The following is a 27,190-nucleotide window of genomic DNA, read 5'->3' as shown; positions in this document are numbered from 1 at the left end:
TTTTAGTTAGAAATTACAGATTTATTTTTATATTTTGAAAAAGGCATAATAGAAAACAAAAATAAACAACCAGGCATATCAATATTTGTGACATACACACACACACAAATGAATATAGGAAATAACATCAAGAAAAAGCATAGTATGTTTTGAAACCAACATGGGGTATGAACAGATTTTTGATGAAATACAACTAAAGGCTATGCCTATGTAATGTTTGAGATATTACCACTCTTATCCTGCTAGTAAATATTAGCAAAGTAGGCTTTAAAACACGATTCCTGTTGTTTTAGCCAGATTTATTTTGGTAATGATCCTGCTTCCTTATAAACAACGATTTTACTCATCATTGTTGAAGTCTTCTTGTGTTAAGGAGTGCAATGAGGCCAGGCATGGTGGCTAACACCTGTACTCCCAGCACTTTGGGAGGCTGAGGTGGGAGGATCGTTTGAACCCAGTAGTTCGAGACCAGCCTCAACAACATGACAAAACCCCGTCTCTACAGAAAATACAAAAATTAGCCAGGCATGGTGGCACATGCCTATAGTTCCAACTACTTGGGAGGCTGAGGTGGGAGGATCACTTAAGCCTGAGAGGTCAAGGCTGCAGTGAGCCAAGATCAGGCCATACCACACTCTCAGCACTCTCAGCAACCTGGGTGACAGAGTGAGATCCTGTCTTCGAAAAGAAAAAAACAAAAAACAAAACTGATGTACACGTTTTATAGCAAAACAGAACCCCAAGTCTAAAAGTAAAATAAGCCAAGGATAGTTACAATACTGATTAAAAAGAGTATATCCCGAGACAGTTGTTAGTATATCGCTCTCTATTATATGCACAATAACCTCAGATAGGTAAAATATCTGAGCATTTTGCAAGGTAAACCTCCAAAGTTATACCACAATGTGCCCTTTTCTTTGCTGTTTCTTCTTTGCCTATTTCTACAGCTGCCAGTGAACACTCAGGAACTGCTTTGTGTGCCAGGGTCTCCGAGACTACCTCCAGGTTCCATGATTTGCTAGAATTCACAAGATTCAGCATATCATCACACAGGTATGATTTATTACAGCAAAAGCATATGAAGCAAAACAGCAAAGAGAAGAGGTACAGAGGCAAAGTCTGGGGGAAACCAGATACAAGTTCCCAGAGTCCCCTAACAGTGGAGTCACACATATGTATTGTTTCATTCCACCAGCAACTGAATTGTGACAACATGTGAGAAATGTTGTTTACCAGGGAAGCTTGTTAGAGATACAGTGCCCGGGGTTTTTACTGGGGGCTGGTCACGTAGGTACCTTCTACCTACCACGTACCAAAATTCTAGACTCCCAGGAAGAAAGCAGGTGTTCAGCACACACCACATTGTACAAACAGGTTAGTTACCATGAACCACTCTTTTCAGTGAGTGGAGCCTTCCTGTTAAGGTTTAAATATGTCCCCCAAGTTCAAGTGTTGGAAATTTAATTGACATTGTAAAAGTGTTATAAGACCTTTAACAAATGATTAGGTAAGGAGGGCTTTGCCCTCATTAGTGAATTAGTGCTGCTATCTCGGGAGTGGGCTCATGATAAAAGGCTAAGTTTAGACCCATATATCTTTCTCATGCTCACTTGCCATATGACGCCTTCTGCCATGGCAAGACCCTCGCTAGATGCTGGCGCCATGTTCTTGGACTGCCTAGCCTCCACACCCATCAACCAAATAAACTTTTATTCGTTATAAAATAGTTTGTGTAATTCTGTTATGACAGCAGAACAGACCAAGACACCTGATATCTAAGTTCCCAGATGCAACAGCCAAGGACGAACCTTATCATCAGGTCTTTCAAAGGATAAAGTCAGGCTGGCTATGTTACTCTTTTCTGCATACTTAGTGACATTCCCATAGGAATAATCACCATAGACATTTTCAGATTCAAGAAGACTCTTCTAATTCAGAAACACCTTTTTTTTTTGAAGACAAGAGTCTTGCTCTGTTGCCCAGGCTGGAGTGTGGTGGCACGATCTGGGTGCATTGCAACCTCTATCTCCTGGGCTCAAGTGATTCTCCTGCCTCAGCCTCCTGAGTACCTGGGATTACAGGCACATGCCACCATGCCTGGCGAATTTTTTTTTTTTTTTTTTGGAGATGGAGTCTTGCTCTGTCGCCCAGGCTGGAGTGCAGTGGCACAATCTCGGCTTACTGTAACCTCTGCCTCCTGGGTTCAAGTGATTCTTCTGCCTCAGCCTCCCAAGTGGCTGGGATTACAGGCATCCACCACCATGCCTGGCTAATTTTTTATATTTCTACTAGAGATGGGGTTTCACCATGTTGTCCAGGCTGGTCTCAAACTCCTGACCTCAGGTGATCCACCCACCTGGGTTGGCCTTCCAGAGTGTTGGGATTACAGGCGTGAGCCACTGCGCCCAGCCTAATTTTTGTATTTTTTGTAGAGACAGTTGTTTCGCCATGGTGGCCAGGCTGGTCTTGAACTCCTGACCTCGTGATCTGCCCACCTAGGCCTCCCAAAGTACAGGCATGAGCCACCGTGCTTGGCCAGAAACACACTTTTTTTTTTTGAAATGTGTGGTCCAGGCTGTAGCACAGTGGTGTGATCATGGCTTATTGCAACCTTGACCTCCCAGGCTTAGGTGATCCTCTTACCTCAGCCTCCTGAATAGCTGGGACTACAGGCATGCACCACCATGGTCGGCTAATTTTTTGTATATTTTGTAGATACGGGCTTTCACCATGTTACCCAGGCTGGTCTTGAACTCCTGGGTTTAAGCGATCTGCCCGCCTCAGCCTCCTGAAGTGTTAGGACTACAGGTGTGAGCCACCACACCAGACCATAAACACACATTTTTTTAAAAAAGAGAATTTTCTGCCTGAGAAATGGTTAATTCACTTATGTTAATAAATTGTCATGGCTATTTTTTATCTTCTCTAGTTTTACTGAAAGGTAGAATAAAAATATACGAAAAACAAAGGAAAAGTCAGTTTGGTCTTAATTAACCTGAGATCTTGATACTCCAACATAAAGCAGGTTCTTTCAGTATTACTAGCAGCAAAGACTATTAATACCCATGTTACAGTCAACTAGAAATAGACTTCATATGACTACACATAATTAAGCAAAAATGAAGTTGATGACTACTTGGCATTAATAGTTTGGACATTAATTTTAGAAGTAAAAGGTAAAGGAGGCATTATAATATCATGTTTATAAAGATAACTTTCTTCAGCTAATATTTTGGGGATACAAGACGAAACTTCATTTTGTTGTTTACGCCACTTGAGTATATTCTCTGCCAGTTCTTCTGTCTCAGTCACCAATATATCCATTTTTGCTAAAGCCTGGTTCTGTAACATTTGAAAAGGGAAACAGGAGAAATTATGTCTCTTATTAATTCATTATATCATGAATAATTGATACCAAAGGTTAACACCTGATCTTTTTCCAGCCCCTTACTTCAAAAGTTCCTTAAAACTATGCCTTCCCACTTTATAGTACAAACCTACTCTTTGTGAGTTCACCTCTTTTGTCTTCAATAATCACTCAATGCAGATGACCCTCAATTTATATTGCTAAACCTAACCTCCTTCCTAAAATTCAGGCTCCTAAAATTCAGGCCCACATTTAAGACTATTGGTAATCTCTATCTGGATGTACCTTCAATATCTCAAACTCAGTTTAACTACAGTTCAACAATGATTGACCATTTACTACATGTGCAAGATGTGTCAAAAAACTAACTTCTTTAACCCACACTTGATCCTACTTACCTTCAAGTCACCCAGACTAGAAACTTCATTATCTTTGATGTGTCCCTTGTCTAATTCATAGCCAAGTTCTAAAAATTTGACCTCCAAAATCTAAAAAAATTATCTTCTGTATTTCTACGCTTTAAATCTTTTATCTGAATGACTGTAAATTAGTCTCCAGGTTTTTCTGCCTTTGGTTTCTCTGCCTAGTCTTCTAACCCAGAGCTGATCAAACTTTTTTTTTTGAGACGGGGTCTCTTTCTGTCGCTAGGCTGGCGTGCAGTGTCACAATCTCGGCTCACTGCAACCTGTCTCCCAGGTTCAAGCGATTCTCTTGCCTCGGCCCCTCGAGTAGCTGGGACTACAGGCGTGCGCCACCACACCCTGTTAATTTTTATATTTTTAGTAGAGATGGGGTTTCACCATGTTGGCCAGGATGGTCTTGATCTCCTGACCTTGTGATTCGCCCACCTCAGCCTCTCAAAGTGCTGGGATTACAGGCGTGAGCCACCGCGCCTGGCCTGAGCTGATCGAACTTTAATGTGCACAAGAATCACCTGAGGAACTTGTTAAAACAGATTCTGATTCTGAAGGTCTAGGGTGCATGATGTCTGTAGTTTTGTATTTAAAACAAGCTTCCAAGTGATGCTGATACTCTCTGCCAATACTTAGGAGTAGCAAGGCTCAGTCTGCTCTATCCAATATTTTCTCCACGATTAAGGCACAGTTCTAATCAAGTCACTCCTCCGCACCCGTCACTAAAAAAAGAAAACACACACACAGACACACACACACACACACACACATATATATTCAATGGCTCCCCAATACTCAGACAGTAAAGTCTAAGATTCTTAGTCTGGTTTTTAAGGCACTGCATAAACTAACCCTGAGCTAATCTCCTCAATACCTTTAGGCACCAGCCAAAAGTATCACTTTTCCCCTATACTACCTGGGTTCTTTGACTTAGCTTATATGTCTTTCCTCACATTGCTCCTTTTGGCCAACCTATTCTTTCTGATGCATGTCCAAATTTCAACTGTTCATTAAGATTCAGCTTACTTTAGCAAGCGCAGTGGCTCAGGCCTTTAATCCCAACACTTTGGGAGGCCGAGGTAGGTGGATCACCTGAGGTCAGGAGTTGGAGACCAGGCTGGTTGACATGGCAAAACCCTGTCTCTACTAAAAATACAAACTATTAGCAGGGTGTGGTGGTGGGCGCCTGTAATCCCAGCTACTTGGGAGGCTGAGGCAGGAGAATCGCTTGAACCCAAGAGGCGGAGGTTGCAGTGAGCCGAGATTATGCCATTGCACTCCAGCCTGGGTAACAAGAGTGAAACTCCATCTCAGAAAAAAAAAAAAAAAAGATTCGGCTTACTGCTAACACCTAAATAAATCTTTATTGAAGCTGGACGTGGTGGCTCATGCCTGTGATCTCAGCACTTTGAGAGGCTGAGGCAGGTGCCTCACTTGAGCTTAGGAGTTCAAGACCAGCCTAGGCAACATAGTGAGAACTCATCTCTATTTAAAAAACAAAACAAAAACTTAATTGAAGTCTTCCTACCCCTGTCCTACTCAGAATCCTCCTAAACTGGAAGTAATTCCTCCCTTTTCTATGCTCAATAGATGGCATCTCTTTATAATTCTCTGCTGCATCGATTATGCAAATACAATCCTATAAAGCAGAAAATACATATTTTATAGCTGTCTCACCAAACATTGAGAATTTGAAGGCAGGATTTGGTCATATCTATCTTTCACAATACATGTAGCATAGCCACAGCACAATGAAGGCAACACATGGTTATTAAATGTTGGAATAAAAGAATTTAAAATGGCTTCTAAAGAAAAATTATATGAAAAAGAAAATGCTAAATCCAAGGTCTAAATAAATAAACACTTCTTTTTTTTTTTTTTTTTTTTTTTTTTGGAAATGGAGTCTTGCTCTGTTGCCCAGGATGGAGTGCAGTGGCATGATCTCGGCTCACTATAACCTCTGCCTCCCAGTTTCAAGCAATTCTCCTGCCTCAGCCTCCTGGGTGGCTGGAATTACAGGCGCACACCACCACGCCCAGCTAATTTTGGTATTTTCAGTAGAGATGGAGTTTCGCCATGTTGGCCAGGCTGGTCTCCAACTCCTGACTTCAAGTAATCCAAAGTCGCGGCCTCCCAAAGTGCAGGGATTACAGGCGTGAGCCACCATGCCTGGCCAAGAAAACACTTCTTGAGCCAACCTGGGAGAGCATACCTCTAAGATTCTAGTATCAAATAACTAAAGATAGTTATATTAATACTCACCATTTTCTTTAGGTTTGCAGCTAAATGAGGAATATTTCTAATTGTTTCAAGGTGGGTTTCTAATCTCTCAATGAAAGTCACAGCCAATTCCAGCAAATGTACCATATATCTGAAAGAGAAAGAAAAAAGTCAACCATTTTTTTAAGTTTAAATGTTTTGCGTTTTCTTTTCCTTTAATCAGGACTTTTTAATTTGAGATAAGAATTACAATCAACCTAGAGAGCCAATAACAACCTTTCTGCATTCATAGAAATATTAGTGATTTTAAAAAGGTCCTTCTCTTTCACTTTAAGCAACCTGTCATCCAATAAAAAAATGGAAAGAGACAACAGTAATCATATGTGGAATCCAACTTAATGTTAAAGAAACCTCAATGTTAATCATAATCATTTTCTCATATAAGTAAAGGAATTTCCGGCAGGGCGCAGTGGCCCAAGCCTATAATCCCAGCACTTTGGGAGGCCAAGGCAGGCGGATCACGAGGTTAGGAAATCGAGACCATCTTGGCTAACATGGTGAAACCCCGTCTCTACTAAAAAATACAAAAAACTAGCTGGGTGAGGTGGCGGGCGCCTGTAGTCCCAGCTACTCGGGCAGCTGAGGCAGGAGAATGGCGTGAACCCGGGAGGCGGAGCTTGCAGTGAGCTGAGATCCGGCCACTGCACTCCAGCCCGGGCCACAGAGCGAGACTCCGTCTCAAAAAAAAAAAAAATAATAAAATAAAGGAATTTCCCTAGATTAAAAAACCCCATTCTGTTTCCTTTTTCCTTTTTTTTTTTTTTTGAGATGGAGTCTCACTATGTCACCAGGCTGGAGTGCAGTGGCGCAATCTCAGCTCACTGCAAACTCCGCCTCCTGGGTTCAAGCAATTCTCCTGCCTCAGCCTCCTGAGTAGCTGGGATTAGAGGCACATGCCACCATGGCCAGCTAATTTTTGTATTTTTAGCAAAGACGGGGTTCATTATGTTGGCCAGGATGGTCTCGATCTCCTGACCTCCTGATCCGCCCGCCTTGGCCTCCCAAAGTGCTGGGATTACAGGCATGAGTCACCTCGCCCGGCCCCATTTCTTTCTTTTTGAGACAGAGTCTCACTCTGTTGCCCAGGCTGGAATGCAGTGGCACAATCTCGGCTCACTGTAAACTCCACCTCCTGGGTTCAAGCGATTCTTGCACCTCAGCCTCCTGAGTAGCTGAGATTACAGGCGTGCACCACTGCACTCAGTTACTTTTTGTATTTTTAGTAGAGACAGGGTTTTGTCATGTTGGCCAGGCTGATCTCAAAGTCATGGCCTCAAGTGATCCACCCATCTTGGCCTCCCAAATTATTAGGATTACAGGCGTGAACTATGACGCCCGGCCTCATTCCATTTCAATGTACTCATTCTCTGTGAAGAATGAAGACAATAAGGATAAATGTACTTCATTGAAATAGCCTACATAGAAAGCTACTTTGAATCTCTGCATTTGCAAAAACTCTTTCAAATCATTGCCCATTTCTTAGATGTAGTACAATATATACGCTAAGGGTAATGATAATGTACTAAAGAGATACTGAATATAGCCACAGGAAAGGGGTTTTGTTTTGTTTTTTGTTTTGAGACACAGTCTCACTCTGTTGCCCAGGCTGGAGTGCAGTGGCACAATCTCAGCTCACTGCAACCTCTGCCTCCTGGGTTCATGTGATTTTCCTGCCTCAGCCTCACCAGTAGCTGGTATTACAGGCATGTGCCACCATGCCCAGCATATTTTGTATTTTTTGGTAGAGACAGGGTTTCATCATGTTGGCCAGGCTGGTCTCGAACTCCTAGTCTCAAGTGATCAGCCCACCTCGGCCTCCCAAAGTGTTGGGATTACAGGCTTGAGCCACTGTGCCCAGCCTTGTTTTGTTTTTTTGGAAGAATAAGTTTTTGTGTATCTACTGTTTTCCTACAAAATAAAAAATCTGACACTTAAGAGAAGATACTGATTTGCTTAAGCTAGTGAGGCATTGGTGGAGAAGGTTAGCAATGAGATCCCCAGATGCTTGTTTCTTATTTATTTGAGACAGGGTCTCACTCTGTTACCCAGGCTGGTGCAATCACAGCTCACTGCAGAGTTGACCTTCTGGGCTCAGGTCATCCTCCCAGCTCAGCCTCCCAGGTAGCTAGGAATACAGGTGTGTGCCATCATGCTTTGCTCATTTTTGTTTTCTTTTTTTTTGTAGAAGTGGGTTCTACAAATACCCACTTTCTAAAAAATATTCTAAAAAATACCATGTTGCCCAGGCTGGTATTTATCATTAGTCATAATCTACATCTTCAATTTGAGGATGTAAATAGAATTGTGCTCCATTCTATTTATTGGGAAACCAAGTGAAAAATTTAAATCATTTGCTCAAGGCTTTGAGGCATATAAACAGTAGAGATGAGAACAGAATCCAGGTTTTTTCCTCCCTTAGTTGATAGTGTTTTCATCTGCCCCAGTTAAACGCCCACAATAGAATTTTTACATATAGGCAACATTAACTCAACAATGACTTTACTTTACAACAATGAATTTACTTCACATATGATTTTTATTACATGTTATGGATCGAATTTCTTTCACTAAAGTCATAATTTGTAATTCCCAAAACACGATGGCCAAGTTCTTTCTTTTTGCCATAGGTATAGTGAGTGGTCTAAAAGCAACGATTTTCTTTCTGGTTTAATATATCAACATTAATAATGTTAACAAATAGAATCACTAATTGTTTTATGAATTCTGCAAAGTAACTGCAAAACAAAAAGTAAACTGAGAAAACAGGTGTAACTGTTAATTTCTACTTTTCAGTCTAACCTGTGATAAACAGCTTCAATAGGTAAGTTTTCCTGGCACATGGGTTTCAACAGTCTTTGCCTAAGGGATCTCTTCTCTTTCAGCACTGCTTCCAAATGATTATTCATGCTTTGCAGAGTATGACACTTCTGAGCTATACAAATTAAAAACAGTAATTACAGTTAGCAATAGGACAAATAACAGAATCACTAATAATTTCTTCTTTGCCTTGGTTTAACACCACCAATGTCAAAAATTCATCCCATCATTACCCTCCTGTCTCCTCTTTGCTATCTTTAATACCAATACCAATTTCATTTTCAACAATTTTCTTTTAGTTGGTTTTTGTATATGTAATATATTTCTATTATCTCTTTTCCTAGTGATAACCAAATCTAGTGCTAAATTCTTTCTCTGTGTTTCTCATCTCTACCTCTTATTCAGTTCTTATAGCCAGAGCTGTATTCTTAACACAAAGTTTTTTTTTTTTTCCTATCTCTGACTCTAATAGTCTATAAAAGACCATCGAAAAAGAGTCACCTTAGCTGGTGCACTAGCTCATACGTGTAATTGCAGTGTTTTGGGAGACTGAACTGGGAGAACTGAGGCCAGGGGTTTGAGAACAGCGTGGGCAACATAGTAAAACCTCATCTCTACAAAAAAATTGAAGAAAAAAAAAATTAGCTGGGCATGGTGGCACATGCCAATAGTCCTAGCTACTTGAGAGAATCAGTTGAAACCAGGTGTTAAAGTTACAGTGACCTGTACTTCAGCCTGGGTGACAGGGTGACACTCTTAAAGTCATCTTACAAGCTATTTCTGATTATCTCATTATTTTCCCCATTCAGTTAATGGCTGCCAATTGACCTTTCTTTAAAATTCTTATTTTGAAAAAATTCAGATTTGCAGAAAAGTTTCAAAAAAATCGGTGAACTCACATATACATTTTATTTATATTCACTGATTGTTAACATTTGGCTACATTTTCTTTTTATCTTCCTTCTCTACGCACACACACACACTCTCTCTCTCTCTATTTTTGCTGATCCATTTGAGAGTAAGCTGCAGACAGATATTTTTTCCCTGTGAAACGTTAGCATGTATTTCCCAAGAACAGGAACATTCTCCTATATATAACTACAGCACATTATCAAATTCAAAAATTTAACATTGATACAATACTACCAATATTTAATACAGCCCATATTTAAACATCACTAAGTATCCCAATAATGTCCTTTACAGCAAAAAGAATTTTAATTTTTGAGACAGGGTCTCACTCTCACCCACGCTGGAGCGAAGTGCTATGATCACAACTCATTGCAGCCTCGACCTCCCAGGCTCAAACAATCCTCCTGCCTCAGACTTTCATGTAACTGGTACTTCAGGTACACGCTACAATGCCTGGCTAGTTTTTGTATTTTTTGTAGAGACGACAGGGTTTCACCATGTTGCCCAGGCTGATCTTGAACTCCCGGGCTTAAGCAATCCACCCACCTTGGCCTCCCAAAGTGCTGGGTTTACAGGCGTGACTCTCCACACCTGGCCACAAGAAAACTTTCTCGTCAAATATTCAATACACTGCCAGACATGGTGGTACGCACCTGTGATCCCAGCTACTTGGGAGGCTGATTTGGGAGGATTGCTTGTGCCATTCAAGACTACCCTAGGCAACATAGGAAGACCCCATCTCATTAAAAAAAAAATCAATCCATGATCATACAGTGCTTTAGTTCTCATGTCCCTTTAGTCTCCTTTAATCTGAAAGTTCCTCAGACTTTTCTTTCAAGTTCTCCTGACTTTGAAGAGCCAATTTAGTCACTTTTTATGCTGTTTGTACTACTCAAGCCAACAGAACTTCTATTTCAGCATAGAAATAGACGACTTCGTTAGCTTTGGAAAAACACCTGGAAAAACGACAGTGCATCATAATTTGACTGACTGGTGCTTATTACAGTAATCCAAGAAAAAGCTGAAATTCCAGTGATTATCCACTTAACTAAAACCAAACCACTTACCCAAAAAGAAAGGATGAACAACATCTGCTGTATCTTTTTCTAGTTTCAAGAGTTCAATTTCCAGGTTTTTCTACATAAGGAACAAAAGTAACATTTAGCTCAATCAGAGAGTATCCGGGGCCAGGCACGGTGGCTCACTCCTGTAATCCCAGCACTTTGGGAGGCCGAGGTGGGTGGACCACCTGAGGTCAGCAGTTCGAGACCAGCCTGGCCAACATGGTGAAACCCCATCTCTACTAAAAATAAAAAATTAGCTGGGTGTGGTGGTGCGCACCTGTAGTCTCAGCTACTTGGGAGGCTGAGATGGGAGGATCACATTTTGTTTTTGAGATTGGGTCTCTGTCTGTCACCCAGGTTGGAGTACAGTGGCGCAAACATGGCTCACTGCAGCCTCGACCTCCTAGGCTCAAGTGATCCTCCCACCTCAGCCTCCCAAGTAGCTGGGACTACAGGTGTGTGCCACCATATCTGGTTACTTTTTAAATTTTTCTGTAGAGACGAGATCTCCCTATGTTGCCCATACAGGGTCTCAAACTCCTGGGCTCAAGCAGTCCTCCCACCTTGGCCTCCCAAAGTGCGAGGATTATAGGTGTGAGCCACTACACCTGGCCAGCTTTTGTTTTTGTTTTCCTATACTAGAAGTACAAAGAGAAAAGTTCAGTCTGGGCGCGGTGACTCACACCTGTAATCCCAGCACTTTGGGAGGCCGAGGCAGGCGGATCACAAGGTCAGGAGATCGAGACCATCCTGGCTAACACGATGAAACCCCGTCTCTACTAAAAATACAAAAAATTAGCCAGTGGGGGTAGTGGGCGCCTGTAGTGCCAGCTACTCAGGCTACTCAGGAGGCTGAGGCAGGAGAATGGTGTGAACCTGGGAGGCGGAGCTAGGAGTGAGCCGAGATCGTGCCACTGCACTCCAGCCTCCAGCCTGGGTGACAGAGTGAGACTCTGTCTCAAAAAAAAAAAAAAAGAAAGTGAAAAGCTCAACATGATTTACCTGGTAGATTTCAGCTTCAATGTCTGTGATCTGCTGTAGTCTGGTGAAGTTCACAAAACAAGAAGCTGTTTTCTTAGACAAGTTTAACATCTCCTATTGGTAAACGAACAAGGAAAGTAGCAGAATGTCACAAAAAGTTTCTATGTACATTGGAATAGCATGCTTATAGTCTAAAATATGAGAATATATTATGTCCAACACTGCCTTTGAAGTACAAAGTAAAACAGTAGCAATGTGTAATTCTTGTTTTAGAACCTTCACCATCACAAATCATTTGCTCAAATATTAAAAAAAAATAAGAGAAACAACACACTCCCTTTGTATTATTTCCTAAGGTATCATACAAAATAGATTTGTATTACTGATAGTTTATCAAAGGATTCTAAGACTAAAGTTGTTGGAGAATCACCTCTATCTTTCCAAATGACTCAGGCCCAGTCTCTCTGAGCTTCTGGGGTTGAAATCAAATACTTTTCCCCTTCATGGAATCATTTATCTGATTCGCTAAATGACCTCAGTTGGCTACAAGTCATTCATACTGTGTATATTCACCTTCTTATCTTTCAGTTAAAGGATTATTTGTATCCAGGCATAATTATTCTTTCAAAAAGGTTACCCCTTCTTTTTTATCCTTTCATTCCATGAGTCCATGCACATTATCTCAGAATTGAGTATTATCTTGTGCATCCTTAGACTTCATCCATAATTTTCTCTATCATTGCATTTTCTACAATGCTAGCACAGCAAAGAATATATATATATATATATATATATATATATATATATATATATATATATTTTTTTTTTTTTTTTTTTTAGATGGAGTCTCGCTCTGTCACCCAGGCTGGAGTGCAGTGGTGCGATCTCAGCTCACTGCAAGCTCCGCCTCCCGGGTTCAGGCCATTCTCCTGCCTCAGCCTCCTGAGTTGCTGGGACTACAGGCACCTGCCAGCACGCCTGGCTAAATTTTTTTTGTATTTTTTAGTAGAGACGGGGTTTCACTGTGTTAGCCAGGATGGTCTCAATCTCCTGACCTTGTGACCTGCCCACCTAGGCCTCCCAAAGTGCTGGGATTACAGGCGTGAGCCACCCGTTGGTTCTGATCTTGTCACCCAGGCTGGAGTGCAATGGCATGATCTCCACTCACTGCAACCTCTGCCTCTTGGATTCAATTGATTCTCCTGCTTTAGCTTCCCAAGTAGCTGGGATTACAGCTTTCCAAGTAGCTTCCCAGCTACCATGGGATTATCACCACCATGCCCAGCTATTTTTTTTTTTTTTTTTGTACTTTTAGTACAGTAGGGGTTTCACCATGTTGGCCTGGCTGGTCTACAACTGCTGACCTCAGGTGATCCACCCGCCTCAGCCTCCTAGAGTGCTCGGATTACAGGCATGAGCCACCGTGCCCAGGCCAAAGAATTTTAGAGATCAGATAGGCCAGGAATTGGAAAACTATAGTCCATGAAATAAATGCAGCCCATTACAGCCAGGCATGATTTTTATATATTCAAATTGTTGGGAAAAAGAAAATCAAAGACAATATTTTATAACAGCCTGGGCACAGTGGCTCATGCCTGTAATCCCAGCACTTTGGGAGGCTGAGGTGGGTGGATCATTTGAGGTCAGGAGTTCAAGACCAGCCTGGCCAACATAGTGAAACCCCATCTCTACTAAAAATACAAAAATTAGTCAGGCAGTAGTGGTGCACACCTGTAATCCCAGCTACTCGGGAGGCTGAGGCAGAAGAATTGCTTGAGCCTAGGAGACAGAGATTGTGGTGAGCTGAGATTGCCACTGAACTCTAGTCTGGGCGACAGAGTGAGACCCTATCTCAAAAAAAAAAAAAAAAGGCTGGGCGTGATAGCTCACGGCTGTAATCCCAACACTTTGGGAGGCCATGGCAAGCAGATTACCTGAGATCAGGAGTTTGAGACCAGCCTGGCCAACATGGTGAAACTCTGTCTCTATTCAAAAAAAATAAACAAAAAAAATTAGCCGGGCATCGTGGTGGGCGCCTGTAATCCCAGCTACTTTGGGAGGCTGAGGCAGGAGAACTGCTTGAACCTGGGAGGCAGAGGTTGCAGTGAGCCAAGATCGCGCCATTGTACTCCAGCCTGGGCGACAGAACAAAACTCCGTCTAAAAAAAAAAAACAAAGAAAATGATATGAAATTCACGTTTCGTGGTCTAGAAATAAAGTTTTATTGGAAAGTGACTTGTCTCATCCATTTACATGCTATCTCTGGCTGCCTTTATACAACCACCTAGTTGTGTAGTTGCAACCATATGGCCCACAAAGCCTTATATATTTACTCTCTGGTCTTCATAGTAAAAGTTTACTGTCCAAAAATAACCAATTTTATAAACACTGAGTTAGGCAATGGAATATTCAAATATGAAACAAGCTCTCCACCCTCACGAGGCTCATAATGTATGGGAAGAAAAATGTATTCTAGATAGAAAGATCAAAAACATTATAAATGCTCAGTAACCACCAGTGTTAGCATATATGTGAAAACAGGGTAAGAAGTAGCTGAAAACATAGTCTCCACATAATCACAGACGATCCTGAGTGCTATGCTCAACAATCATACTGCAGAAAATGGGAGCAACTGAACATTTTCTGGTAAAGAAGTAATAAAATCATACATAATACTTATTTAGAAATACAGGCTGGCATGATGGCTCACACATGTATGTAATCCCAGCACTCTGGGAGGCTAAAGCAGGATAACTGCTTGAGCCCAGGAGTTTGAGACCAGCCTGCACAACACAGGGAGACCCTGTCTCTATAAAAAATTAAAAAAAAATTAGCCAGGCAGCCGGGCATGGTGGCTCACGGCCGTAATTCCAGCACTTTGGGAGGCTGAGGGGGGCAGATCACGAGGTCAGGAGATCGAGATGGTCATGGCCAACATGGTGAAACTCCATCTCTACTAAAAAATACAAAAATTAGCTGGGTATGGTGGCACACCTTTAGTCCCAGCTACTCGGAAGGCTGAGGCAGGAGAATCGCTTGAACCCAGGAGCCGGAGGTTGCAGTGAGCCGAGATCACGCCACATTGCACTCCAGCCTGGTGACAGAGTGAGACTGTCTCAAAAAAAAAAAAAAAAAAAATTAGCCAGGCATGGTAACGTGTGCCTATAGTCCCAACTACTTGGGAGGCTGGGGTGGGAAGATCCCTTGAGCCTGGGAGATTGAGGATACAGTAAGCTGTGATCATGCTACTGCAACTCCAGCCTGGGCAACAGGCCAGCCTGTCTCAGCAGAGGCGGGGAAGGTGGGGGATATTTAACTGGGGTAGTATGAAAAATAAAACTGGCTGGGTGTGGTGGCTCACACCTGTAATCCTAGCACTTTGGGAGGCGGAGGTGGGTAGATCACCTGAGATCAGGAGTTGGAGACTGGCCTGGCCAATATGGTGAAACCCTGTCTCTACTAAAAATACAAAAATTAGCCAGGCATGATGACATATGCCTGTAGTCCCAGCTACTAGGGAGGCTGACGTGGGAGGATCACTTGAGGCCAGGAGGCCGAGGCTGCAGTGAGCCGTGAGTGCACCACTGCACTCCAGCCTGGATGACAGAGCGAGACTCAAAAAAAAAAAAAATACACCCACAAAACAAACAAAATAAAAACACTACTGAAGAGGGAGGAGGGAATAGGGAATAGTACAGGGTTTACATCTGGACTGATAAAAATGTTTTTGAAAATAGTTGCACAATATTGAGTATAGTAAATGCCACTGAATTGTACATTTTAAGATAGTTAAAATGGTAAATTTTATGTTATATGTTATATGTATTTTACCACAATAAAAAAAAAAAAAAAGGAAAACCCTGGTAACTAGCTAACATAAACAACACTAGTGGAGCAATGGACTAGAGAGATTGGATATTTTCAACAGGTGGCTGCTACAGTATTCCAGGTGAGGATGAGAATGTGGACTAGGTCAATAACAGTTAAAAAGGAAAGGAAGAAAAGACGGAGTTCCTGCAAAGATGGAATTGACAAATCTTAGTTGATATGGTGAATAAGGGATAAAATCCAGTTAATACTCCAAGGATTCTGCTTCACGTGACTGGACAGAGTTATGCCATTCGCTGAAGTAGATAACACAAGATATTTTACTGATGGCAAAATTGAGGAACAGGAAAGTATTACTCCAACTTCACACTGCCAATGTGTGCAAGGGTGGAAGTGAGAACACATCTAATCCACTGTCTTTCCATCATATGAGCTGGCCCTTTTTTCTCTCTCAGGAGGTAAAGGAGCGTAAAACATTTTCTACAATGTATCACATTGTAATCAACTTGTTCCCTGGTATATCTCCCTCTCTCCATGCTTATACACGAATCTTAGTTGTATATCTGGCAAACTAGTAAACTGTCAGGTTCAACAATAGAGTAATGGCGCTTAGCTAAGAACATGCAAGAGAAACCAGAGGAAAAATAAGAATGTTTAAGAAGCAGATAACAAAAAAGGAGAGAAGAAAGAAAGATGGTCAGGTGCAGTGGCTCTCACCTGTAATCCCTGCACTTAGGGAGGTGGAGGCTTATTTTCTATAACAAATAGAAAGTATAACTATTTGAGGATTGAGACTTAGTTTAACACATTAAAAAAAAAAAAGAAAAAAAAATCAGGTATTCGAGAATATAGAAAAGTCTTTTCCTTTAGCTATTGTTATTATATATTGCTATTACATGCCCCAGAGGGCAAAAGTACCCTGAAAATGAAAGGATCCTGAGAAAAAGGAGTCTATTCAGGGCATTTGTTTATTCCGTGGCTAGGCACAAGAAGAAGCTGAAATCCAGAACCTTTACACTTAATATAAAAATCCTGGTAATATTATATACCATATATGTATGTATAAGTTTGTAATTTGTGGGCACCCTTTCTTCTTTTTCCTATCCCTTCCTTTTCATACTGAATTCTAGCTGAGAGACACTAAAAGGGAGGTTAGTATAGCAGAGAATTTAAGAGCAGGGGCTGTCAAATGGGAGAGCAGGTGTAGAGGAGAGTAGGACACAGGTTAAGAAAGTAGAATTAGTAGATTCTGTGGGTTTTTTTTTTTTTGGTAGATCCAGACCGTGATCTTATTAATTGCCAATAAGCAATGACCAAGCTTTGGTCAAGACTCCATGACTCACTCACACTTGCTGGAAAAATATCTAGAATGTAAGGCCACTAAAGCAGTCCCGAGGGGAATAAACTAAAGCAATACCCCATTATCCTACAGACAGCCCTACCTTTCTTTCACCAAATCACTCTCTAATGGACTGAAACAAAACTTCAAACAAGTTATGTTTTCTAGAAGAGTTGTATCAAATACCAATTTTAGGAATCACTGAATTTTTTAAAAATTCTTGCCAGCAGGAATTCAGTAGTCTTATTTTTTTTTTTTTTTTTTTGAGACGGAGTCTCGCTCTGTCGCCCGGGCTGGAGTGCAGTGGCCGGATCTCAGCTCACTGCAAGCTCCGCCTCCCGAGTTTACGCCATTCTCCTGCCTCAGCCTCCCGAGTAGCTGGGACTACAGGCACCCGCCACCTCGCCCGGCTAGTTTTTTGTATTTTTTAATAGAAACGGGGTTTCACCATGTTAGCCAGGATGGTCTCGATCTTCTGACCTCGTGATCCGCCCGTCTCGGCCTCCCAAAGTGCTGGGATTACAGGCTTGAGCCACCGCGCCCGGCCGTCTTAATTTTTAATGCACAAAAAATGATGTGCATTAAAGGGATGGGCTGTTTAAAGGGATGATGTGACAAATCATTTTGAAAGAATCAGTGCTAAATCTTTCTAACAGGAAAAGGTTTTTGGCTGGGTGTGGTGGCTCATGCCTGTAATCCCAGCACTTTGGGAGGCCGAGGCGGGTGGATCATTTGAGGTCAGGAGTTCGAGACCAGCCAGACCAACATGGTGAAACCCCGTCTCTACTAAAAATTAAAAAAATTAGCCGGGCGTGGTGGTGCGTGCCTGTAATCTCAGCTACTCAGGAAGCTGAGGCAGGGTAATTGCTTGAACCCAGGAGGTGGAGGTTGCAGTGAGCCGAGATTGTGCCACTATACTCCAGTCTGTGCAACAGAGCAAGACTCTGTCTCAGGAAAAAAAACAAAAAAGATAAAGGTTTTTATGTATAAAGTTTGCTTAAAGTAAAACCAACCTACAAGTCTGTAAATAGCTCCCTCACTGGGACTAGCTGTGTAGTAAGGTCTTAAGGAGCTATGGAGTGGGACATGTTAACTGTAGGTAAAACCAGTAACTGCCTAATTAATGTTACTTGAGAGACAGTAGACACCACGAAGACAACCACCACCCCCAAAAAAGAGTTCACCCATTAATGCCTAAAATTCTCTCACCAGTGCCTCACTCCTTTGGTTTAGGCATTTGTATTTCCTACCAATGCTCTTTAGAGGGATACCAAGTACCAAACGTTGGGGGTTTTTGTTTTTGTTTGAGACAGGGTCTTACTGTGTCACCCAGGCTGGAGTGCAGTGGCATGATCTTTGCTCACTGCAACCTCCACCTCCAGGGCTCAAGCGATTCTCATGTCTCAGCTTCCCGAGTAGCTGGGATTACAGGCACCCACCACCATACCTGGCTAATTTTTGTATTTTTAGTAGAGACTGGGTTTCACCATGTTGGCCAGGCTGATCTCAAACTCCTGACCTCAGGTGATCAACCCGCCTTGGCCTCCCAAAGTGTTGGGATTACAGGCGTGAGCCCTCAAAAATGTTTTCTATTATGAGTTTGCCAAACTATTTTGCGACAGGAGAACTGGACAATACAAGTGAGAGTACTAGGTAACCTGATAAGAAAAAGGCTGGGCTCGGTGGCTCACGCCTGTAATCCAAATACTTTGGGAGGCCAAGACAGGCGGATCACCTGAGGTCAGGAGTTTGAGACTAGCCTGGCCAAAATGGTGAAACCCCATCTCTACTGAAAATATGAAAATTAGCAGGCATGATGGCAGGTGCCTGTAGTCCCAGCTACTCTGGAGCACGAGAATTGCTTGAACCCAGGTGGCGGAGGGTACAGTTAACCAAGATCACACCACTGCACTCCAGCCTGGGCAACAGAGGGAGACTCCATCTCAAAAAATAAATAAATAAAAGAAAAAGAGAACACAGGAGAGAAGGAAGGATTAAACTGTAGAGGGCTGTGGCCACTCCTGGGAAATGTAGTCAACTAGGACCACCTGAATCTCCCGATCACCCAGACAATGGGTGTTCAACAAAAGCTTAAAATCTTTCAAGACAATATCACAGCCTCTTATAACAGTTCATATTGAGAGGACACATTGTGTCAAAAGGGAGAGTGCTAAGATCTAATTCTCCTTCAACAGTCTAGTGACCATGGGCAAGTTTCTTGGTCTAAGCCTTAGTTTCTTAAATTAAAAAATACTTCCATCATGTTTGTAATGCTTTTTTTTTTTTTTTTTTTTTTCTGAGACAAGGTCTCACTCTGTCGCCCAGGCTAAGTGGAGTGGCCCAATCGCGTCTCACTGTAACCTCCATCTGCTGAGCTCAAGCCATCTTCCCATCTGAGCCTCCGGGACCCATGTGGTCCTGGGAGTAGCTGGGACCACAGGTGCACGCCACCACGCTGGCTAATATGGTGCTAATTTTTACAGATCAGTTTAACTTTTCTGTTTTCTTTTTAGTGAAATTCCTCAACTTCCTCTATATATCAAAATTTCTTTCCCCATTTTTCTCAATGCCCTTGATCCCACTTTCCCCATGCCCTTCTGTCACTTGCATTCCATTATTTCCTCACATGTTCAATTTCTCCCTCTATTGGCTCCTTCCCCCAACATGCTCTTCTTGCCCAACCTAAAACTGCCACTTTGTGACTCCTTGAGTTAATGTCTCTTTTCTCTCCTTCTCAAAATTAATCTCTTCCTCCATTCACGTTCCAAGGTCTTATCTTTTTAGTCAATACTTTTTTTTTTTTTTTTGGCCTGTAAAGATGCCAAGGCCTGGCACGGTGACTCAAGCCTGTAATCCCAGCACTTTGGGAGGCCGAGGCGGGTGGATCACGAAGTCAGGAGATCGAGACCATCCTGGCTAACACGGTGAAATCCGTCTCTACTAAACATTAAAAAAAAATACAAAAAAATTAGCTGGGTGTGGTGGTGCACATCTGTAATCCCAGCTACTCGGGAGACTGAGGCAAGAGAATCGCTTGAACCCGGGAGGCGGAGGTTGCAGCGAGCCGAGGCCGTGCCACTGCACTCCAGCCTGGGCGACAGAGCGAGACTGTCTCAAATAAATAAATAAATAAATAAATAAATAAATGCGAGCCGAGGCCGTGCCACTGCACTCCAGCCTGGGCGACAGAGCGAGACTGTCTCAAATAAATAAATAAATAAATAAATAAATAAATAAATATAAAAAACAAAAAAACAAAAAAGAGCTTCTAGCGCCTTCTCTACCCAGCACCTCCCGCCCCAAATACGATTCAATACTTCCCACAAACGAGCGTTGTTGGGAATGCTTGTTCCGCGAGGGGACATAATGATCCGTATTTCCCATCCCCGCCTTACACTACAGTCTAGAGGCAGTATCACTAGATTAAAAAAAAGGCCGGTAACAGCAGTCTACTCTCCTACAAACGGGCCGGGGACAAATTTACCCTACAGACACTCAAAACACAGTCTACCCTAAACACCATCTACTCAGATCCCCGTTTTCCAAGCACCCACGGCAGAACGGTCGCGGCTGTTGCCTGGAAGGGGCTCTATTACTATAGTACAGACCCCAACCACGACCCTCACCACTCCCACAGCCAGCAGCACCAACTCACAGCCATATTCTGTTGCCACCGTTGGCACCCCCTTGATGACGCCACCGCCGCCCCTACGCACCTGATTGACCATCCCGGAAGCTATGAAGTGGCCTAGCACTAGCCCAGCGCCGTTAGGTGCGGACGCCGGGTCCCAGGGGTTGGCAGCGGCCATGGCTCGGCCTCACCTCCCGCGAAGGCGCCAACAGTGAGCTGGAACGCAGGGCGAACGCACGGCGCGGCTCGATGACGTCACAGGGCGGTCCCGCCCGGGGCTAAGCCGGGGAGCGCATCCCGGCTACTGCGGGTCCTGGGTCTTCATCTGCGGAGCCATCCGGCAGCTGAGCGGTGGGAGGCGAGTCCGGGGTTCCGTGATCTTCCGTAGGCTCCCAGAGGCGCCTGGCCTCCGCAGAGTTGCAAAGGCGGCAGGGCTTGGTGGTTGGGCTGTCTGTTCTTCCGTTTCTTCCTTGCCGCTCTTGGGTCGGGCCCCAGGAGCCAGGGATCGGCGGGAGATGAGAGCTGGGGCAGGAGACCCAGCCGGGAGGCCGACCGGGTGGACTGGGCGGTGACAGCTGCGCTTCCTTCCCGCAGGGACCTGTGCCGCGGCGCTAGGATGGGAAACAGTGCGCTCCGCGCTCATGTGGAAACGGCGCAGAAAACTGGTGTCTTTCAGCTTAAGGACCGAGGGCTGACCGAGGTGAGAATGGGAGGGACACGACCAGGGAACTTAAAGGGAGAGGGACGGCGGGGGCGGCGAACTTAGTCGGTGCGGGATTCTCCACGCTGTGAACTCCTTTCTCCAGTTCCCCGCAGACTTGCAGAAGCTCACGAGCAATCTCAGGACCATCGACTTGTCCAACAACAAGATCGAGAGCCTACCGCCTTTGCTGATAGGAAAGTTCACTCTACTGAAGAGCCTCTCCCTGAACAACAACAAACTGAGTATGGCTCTTGCCTGGGAGGCTTTTGCTAGTGATAAGCTGTTACCAGGGGTGGTTTCCTGTTACAGGCTGATTTTTGTTTTCGTTATGAAACCGTGCAGGAGGGCTCAAGTTGCAGAATGCCGGAATCCTTGAAACCTTCTTTCTACTTCTTGTAATTACATCTAAAATAAGCCTCTCTGGGTGTTACAATGATTGTTACTGGGTTAATTTGGACTTGAAAGGGAAGAACATTTTGGGGATGTAATGTAAACAAAGCTACCTAACTTGGAATGGGGGATGGATGGGAAGGGGAGGATCTTCCAAATATCACAAAATTGCCGTCAAATTGTGCCTTGGACCCCTTTACAAAAGGAGTCCATTATACACACAAATGCTCACCTGAATTTTGATGGCACCCTCACCTTCTGAAGACTATGTTGGTAAAATGCAATACCTAAAAATGGCACATGTGGGAATTTTACATATATTAACAAGAGGCGAAAAAGCCTGCCATATAGTCTTTAGAAACTTCATCAAAGTTGTTTTCAGCTCTATCAGATTCAGGTTTTAAAAAAATTTTCTTTGCCAGCTGTTCTGCCTGATGAGATATGCAATCTGAAAAAACTAGAGACGCTAAGCCTGAACAACAATCACCTTAGAGAGCTGCCGTCTACCTTTGGGCAACTCTCTGCCCTCAAGACCCTGAGCCTCTCTGGGAACCAACTGGGAGCATTACCTCTCCAACTTTGTAGCCTACGACACCTGGATGTGGTGGATCTCTCTAAGAACCAGATTCGAAGTATACCTGACACAGTGGGAGAGCTGCAAGTCATCGAACTCAACCTCAACCAGAATCAGGTCTAGAGCTTAAGGTTTTTTCCTCTACAGCGTATGTGTGGGTTTATGGTCTCCTGATACCTCTTAACCTCTCGTTTCCTAAGCTGCCATCATAGAGCTAAGTATCAGAGGCTAGATGAGAGGTTTCTTCTGTAAGCTGAACTAATTTCAAGGCCCAAAGTGCCATGGAATTAGTTGAGACACAGGATGTGTTAGTTGTGTAGGTGTTTTCGGGAGGATGAGGTAGGTAACAGGGAGAGATCATTTCAAAAGTTAAACTACTGTCTCGCCAATCTTGAAGAATTCTTCAGATCCTCCTCAAATATGCCCCGAACCAGCTAGCCAGGAGTAATGTCAGGGATAGAAGGTGGAAATGAAGCCTAAACTGAGGTTCTCAGAGTCAGGTGTCAGAGATAATTCAGTTTTTTCATTTTGTGGGGGGTTTTGACATCTTTGTTAAGTGTGTTTTCTGTTTTTGCTGAAGAGTATTAAGTGATAGGCTTTCTGGAGATAGCCCATTTCACTGTTATACAGCTTTAATTATAATATTTGAAATTTGTTTCCATTACTTTGGCAGCTTTTCAACTAATATTTGTCTGGAAAACCAATCCAAAGATTCTTGTCTAGGCATGAAGGCACAAGTGATGAAACACTCAACACTGTGGGACTGGATGGCCTTTAGGTTTTTAGTGTCTGTATTTCTAGATCTGCATGATCCATTAAAATAGCCATTAGCTGCATGTGGCTATTCCTTTTCTAGATTGTAGTGATTTTACATCATGATGAAATTCAGTCGGTCTTTGAGGGATTGGCCTCATGTTTTTTACCGTAAGTGGATATTCTTATATGTTATAGAGCTTCTTGGGGGGGGGGGGAAAACTGAATCAGTTAAGCAGCAAGTATTAGTCGAGGATTTGCTCCACATTCACCTCTGCTAGTACCTTTATTCAGTGGTTCTCTGACTTTAGTATGCATCAGAATAACCAGAAAAGCTTGTTTAAAGAGATCATTAGCCCCTGCCCTCAGTGTGTCTGATCCAGTAGGTCTGGGATGAGGTCTGAGAACTTGCATTGCTAGTTATTGAACTTACTAAAGTTCCCATCATTTCTAATAAGTGATGGTCTGAGATGATACTAGGCAGAATCAAAGAATTTGGTGACTTTTAGTATTTAAATGGTAAAAGGGGTGAGTCAAAGACAATTGCTTGGTATTGAGCTTGAGGGCCTAAAGGAACAGTGGTGTTATTGAGAATGGACATGCTAAGTTGTCTGTGGTGAATCTTGTAAATGGAAATGCCTTAATGAAAGCTGGAAACATGGGAGCAGAATAAAGGTAAGAGTGTAGATACAGATCTTGAGGTCATAACAAAAGTGATGGACTTCAATGAATGAGCTTTCTAGGAAAAGTTGAGAGAGAAGATGACATATGAAGTATTAGGGACAGCTACTTGAAAAATGCCCGTAAAAACAAGAGAAGTAAGGAATAATCCAAAAGATAGGAAGAAAAACCAAAAAGGACAAAAAGAAGGGGTTTTAAGGAAGGGATAGATAGTACAGTTAAATGCAATAGGGACTGAGGACGATGGATCCTTGAATTTGGTAGTAAAATAGTCAGTATCTATGTACACATAAAATATTGGCAGTAAATGTACCAAAATGTTTATGGTGGTTATTTCTGGGTGGTGGATTCCAGGTCAACTTTTTTCTTTAAACCTGTGATTCTCAAATTTTCTATAATGGACATACAGTGCTTTTATCATCAGAAAATTTTGTTCCCAAAAAGCTACTGGTGACCTTCATAAAAGCATTTTTTTTTTTTTTTAAGTGGGGGCGTAGTAACAGAAGCTAGATAACAGAGGCTTCTGGAGTGAGTAGGCAGTGAGAAAATGGAGGTGGTAAAAGCGGGGAAAACTAGAACAAATAGTCAAGTAAAGATTTTTTGTTTTGTTTTAATGTACTAAAAGTAACCAGTGTAGTGCTTGTGCTTTTTCCTGTTATTCTTTTGTGGTTTTTCAATAGATATCTCAGATCTCAGTGAAGATATCTTGCTGTCCTCGCCTTAAAATTCTTCGCCTGGAAGAGAATTGTCTTGAGCTCAGCATGCTTCCCCAGAGCATCCTCAGTGATTCCCAGATCTGTCTGCTTGCTGTGGAAGGCAATCTTTTTGAAATAAAGAAACTTCGAGAACTGGAAGGCTATGATAAGGTATGAATTAATGTACTTCTGCCTTTCTAGTCACTACCCCAGAGAAGACAATGGTGAAGTAATCCACAGAAGTGTTTATAGCTAATGTCAACAGGATTTGTTCTTCCCCATTTTGGAAGTAGATTCAAAGCATTGGCTGAATGGTGTTGTACCAAGATGACTTTTTCTCTAGAGACAGCTTATTGTAAAGCATCTTTGTCTTCATCTTTGTCTTTTGAAAGATATATATACACACACATATATATACACACATATATACATATATACACGCATATATATACACATACACACACACACACACACACACACATATATATATATATATATATATATATATATATATATATATTTGTGAGACAGGGTCTCACTCTGTTGCCCAGGCTGGAGTGCAGTGGTGCAATCTCAGCTCACTGGCGCAGCCCCCACCTCCTGGGCTCAAGCAATTCTTATCCCTCAGCCCCCTTAGTAGCTGGGATCACAATTGCATGCCAGTATCCCTTGCTAATTTTTTGCAGAGATGGGGTTTCACCTTGTTGGCCAAGCTGGTCTCAAACTCCTGAGCTCAAGTGATCTGCCTGCCACAGCCTCCAAGGTCCTGGGATTACAGGTGTAAGCCACCGCGTCTGGCCCTATGTGCTTTATTTTTATTTTTTTTTGGAGGCAAGGTCTCGCTCTGTCACCCGGCTTGAGTGCAGTGGCAGGATCTCAGCTCAAGTGATCCTCCCACCTCAACCTCCCGATTAGCTGAGACTACAGGCACTACCATGCCTCATTTTTCTATTCTTGGTAGAGATGGGATTTCACCATATTGCCCAGGCTGGTCTCAAACTCCTAGGCTCAAGCGATCCATCTACCTTGGCCTCCCAAAGTGTTGGGATTACAAGTGTGAACCACTGCACCCGGCCAAAACTATGTACTTAATTTTGCATTTAGAGCAGTTATATTTTGTAGGAAATGAAAAACCACATGCAATAAAAACCAAAATTAAAAAAAAAAATAGGCTTTTATTTATTTACTCATACCAAAATACCCCTGATGTATTCTTTCATGTTTTTTAGTACATGGAGAGGTTCACAGCCACCAAGAAGAAGTTTGCGTGAAGTTTTCCAGGACTATGGAAACCTTACAGGATACTGACTTAGAACCTCTGTTGGAATGTGGCTGAATCAAAGCCTCCTGTTGTTGTTAGGGGTATCTACAGTAAGGAGATGATACTCCAGGAGATTATATTTCACTCAATGATCCTTTTTCATTTCAGGGCTCTTCTCAAATAAGCTAAAAGAAAAAGGGTCAGGAGACAGGAAAAGTCTTCCATTTTGAGTCACGAGTAGGGCAATAGACAAGGTTGATCTTCAAAACCATCATTAGTTTGGCTTTAAGAAACTGGTAGCTAGCTGCTATTTATATGGTGAGGGGGTGCTGCCTGGTAACAGAATGGCTCCACACCACAGCTTGAGATTTTGTTTAGTTTCAATGTGCGAGCTTTCATAAAGTCAGTTGCCATTCCATCTCTGTGTTAACACTTCATATTTTTATGAAATTCAGATAATTTGTGAGAGGCTGGCATGGATCTAAGGATTTATTATTTTTATTCTAGTCCATCAGTTCAGTCGCAGTTTTTATACTAGGACTTTAGGATATATATAAATGTGTGACTGTTTGTCTTGATTAAAAGTGCACTTTGGGCTGGGCATGGTGGTTCATGCCTATAATCCCAATACTTTGGGAGGCCAAGGTGGGTGGCTCACTTGAGGCCAGGAGTTCAAGACTAGCGTGGCCAACATGAGAAAACCCTGTCTCTACTAAAAAATTAAAAATTATCTGGGTGTGGTGGTGCATGCTTATAATCCCAGCTACTTGGGAGGCTGAGGCAGGAGAATCGCTTGAACCCAAGAGGCGGAGATTGCAGTGAGCTGAGATTATGCCACTGCACTCCAGCGTGGGTGACAGAGTGAGACTCCATCTCAAATTTAAAAACTAAAAATATATATATATTTATTAAGTACGCTTTATTGGCTGGGCGTGGTGGCTCACGCCTGTAATCCCAGCACATTGGGAGGCCGAGGCAGGCGGATCACGAGGTTAGGAGTTCGAGACCAGCCTGGCTAACATGGTGAAACCCTGTCTCTACTGAAAATACAAAAATTAGCCTGGCGTGGTCGTGGGTACCTGTAATCTCAGCTACTCTGGAGGCTGAGGCAGCAGAATTGCTTGAACCCAGGAGCAGAGGTTGCGGTGAGCCAAGATTGTGCCATTGCACTCCAACTCTGGGCAACAGAGCAAGACTCTGTCTCGGGGGGAAAAAATTAAAAAGTGCACTTTGTCAGGAGAAGCACCAACAGACCTCTAAGAAATGCTCTCTAAGGCTGCAGTAGCAATACTATTGCAGGTGCCTTATTGGTAGAGGGCTATGAAGAGCTAAAACTGTATATGCAACACTTGTAAGATAAAGGGGATTTTAATAATCAAGATTTTCCTGAAGATTTGTTAGAAATAATGTCTTATTTCTGGTAACCTTTCCCTTTTTGTATTTATAACTCTACTAACCAAATTACCTATCAATAAACCATTACTATAATATTTTAAAACAA

At 42.7% G+C, this 27,190-nt stretch overlaps 2 protein-coding genes across 7 annotated transcripts; one reads left to right on the top strand and one right to left on the bottom strand.

The window, feature by feature from the left end:
• Positions 1-20,873, bottom strand: HAUS2 (HAUS augmin like complex subunit 2). Of its 6 annotated transcripts, none has more exons than XM_010367017.2 (6): positions 20,718-20,873; positions 11,856-11,948; positions 10,857-10,926; positions 8,860-8,992; positions 6,043-6,151; positions 1-3,342 (listed from the first exon to the last, which is right to left on the bottom strand). In XM_010367017.2, exons 1-6 carry the CDS (start codon positions 20,808-20,810, stop codon positions 3,133-3,135), a joined length of 708 nt encoding a protein of 235 aa, XP_010365319.2. In that variant the 5' UTR covers positions 20,811-20,873; the 3' UTR covers positions 1-3,132. The 6 variants fall into 6 exon arrangements, with proteins under 6 accessions (XP_010365319.2, XP_030787229.1, XP_030787226.1 ...); XM_030931369.1 differs by lacking the exon at positions 11,856-11,948 and adding an exon at positions 9,403-9,491 and having other exon boundaries at positions 20,718-20,840; XM_030931366.1 differs by lacking the exon at positions 20,718-20,873 and adding an exon at positions 20,657-20,674.
• On the top strand, positions 20,853-27,190 carry LRRC57 (leucine rich repeat containing 57). The gene is made up of 6 exons (XM_010367019.2): positions 20,853-20,990; positions 21,227-21,332; positions 21,439-21,577; positions 22,148-22,416; positions 24,414-24,599; positions 25,658-27,190. The coding sequence occupies exons 2-6, from the start codon at positions 21,249-21,251 to the stop codon at positions 25,697-25,699; spliced, it is 720 nt and encodes a 239-aa protein (XP_010365321.1). The 5' UTR covers positions 20,853-20,990; positions 21,227-21,248; the 3' UTR covers positions 25,700-27,190.

Source organism: Rhinopithecus roxellana, chromosome 5 (assembly GCF_007565055.1).
Source record: "Rhinopithecus roxellana isolate Shanxi Qingling chromosome 5, ASM756505v1, whole genome shotgun sequence".
NCBI lineage: Eukaryota > Metazoa > Chordata > Mammalia > Primates > Cercopithecidae > Rhinopithecus > Rhinopithecus roxellana.
Note: the sequence above shows the minus strand (reverse complement) of the source record. Positions and strands in the feature narration are given on the sequence as shown.

Excerpts from the sequence above, each read along its gene's own strand:
- LRRC57 (XM_010367019.2), top strand. The coding sequence starts at position 21,249 with ATGGGAAACAGTGCGCTCCGCGCTCATGTGGAAACGGCGCAGAAAACT. Across the intron at positions 21,333-21,438 it reads AGGACCGAGGGCTGACCGAG|TTCCCCGCAGACTTGCAGAA; the intron begins GTGAGAATGGGA and ends TCCTTTCTCCAG. Across the intron at positions 21,578-22,147 it reads CCTGAACAACAACAAACTGA|CTGTTCTGCCTGATGAGATA; the intron begins GTATGGCTCTTG and ends TTTCTTTGCCAG.
- HAUS2 (XM_010367017.2), bottom strand. The coding sequence starts at position 20,810 with ATGGCCGCTGCCAACCCCTGGGACCCGGCGTCCGCACCTAACGGCGCT. Across the intron at positions 11,949-20,717 it reads CTTCCGGGATGGTCAATCAG|GAGATGTTAAACTTGTCTAA; the intron begins GTGCGTAGGGGC and ends GTTTACCAATAG. Across the intron at positions 3,343-6,042 it reads CTGCAAACCTAAAGAAAATG|AACCAGGCTTTAGCAAAAAT; the intron begins GTGAGTATTAAT and ends CAAATGTTACAG.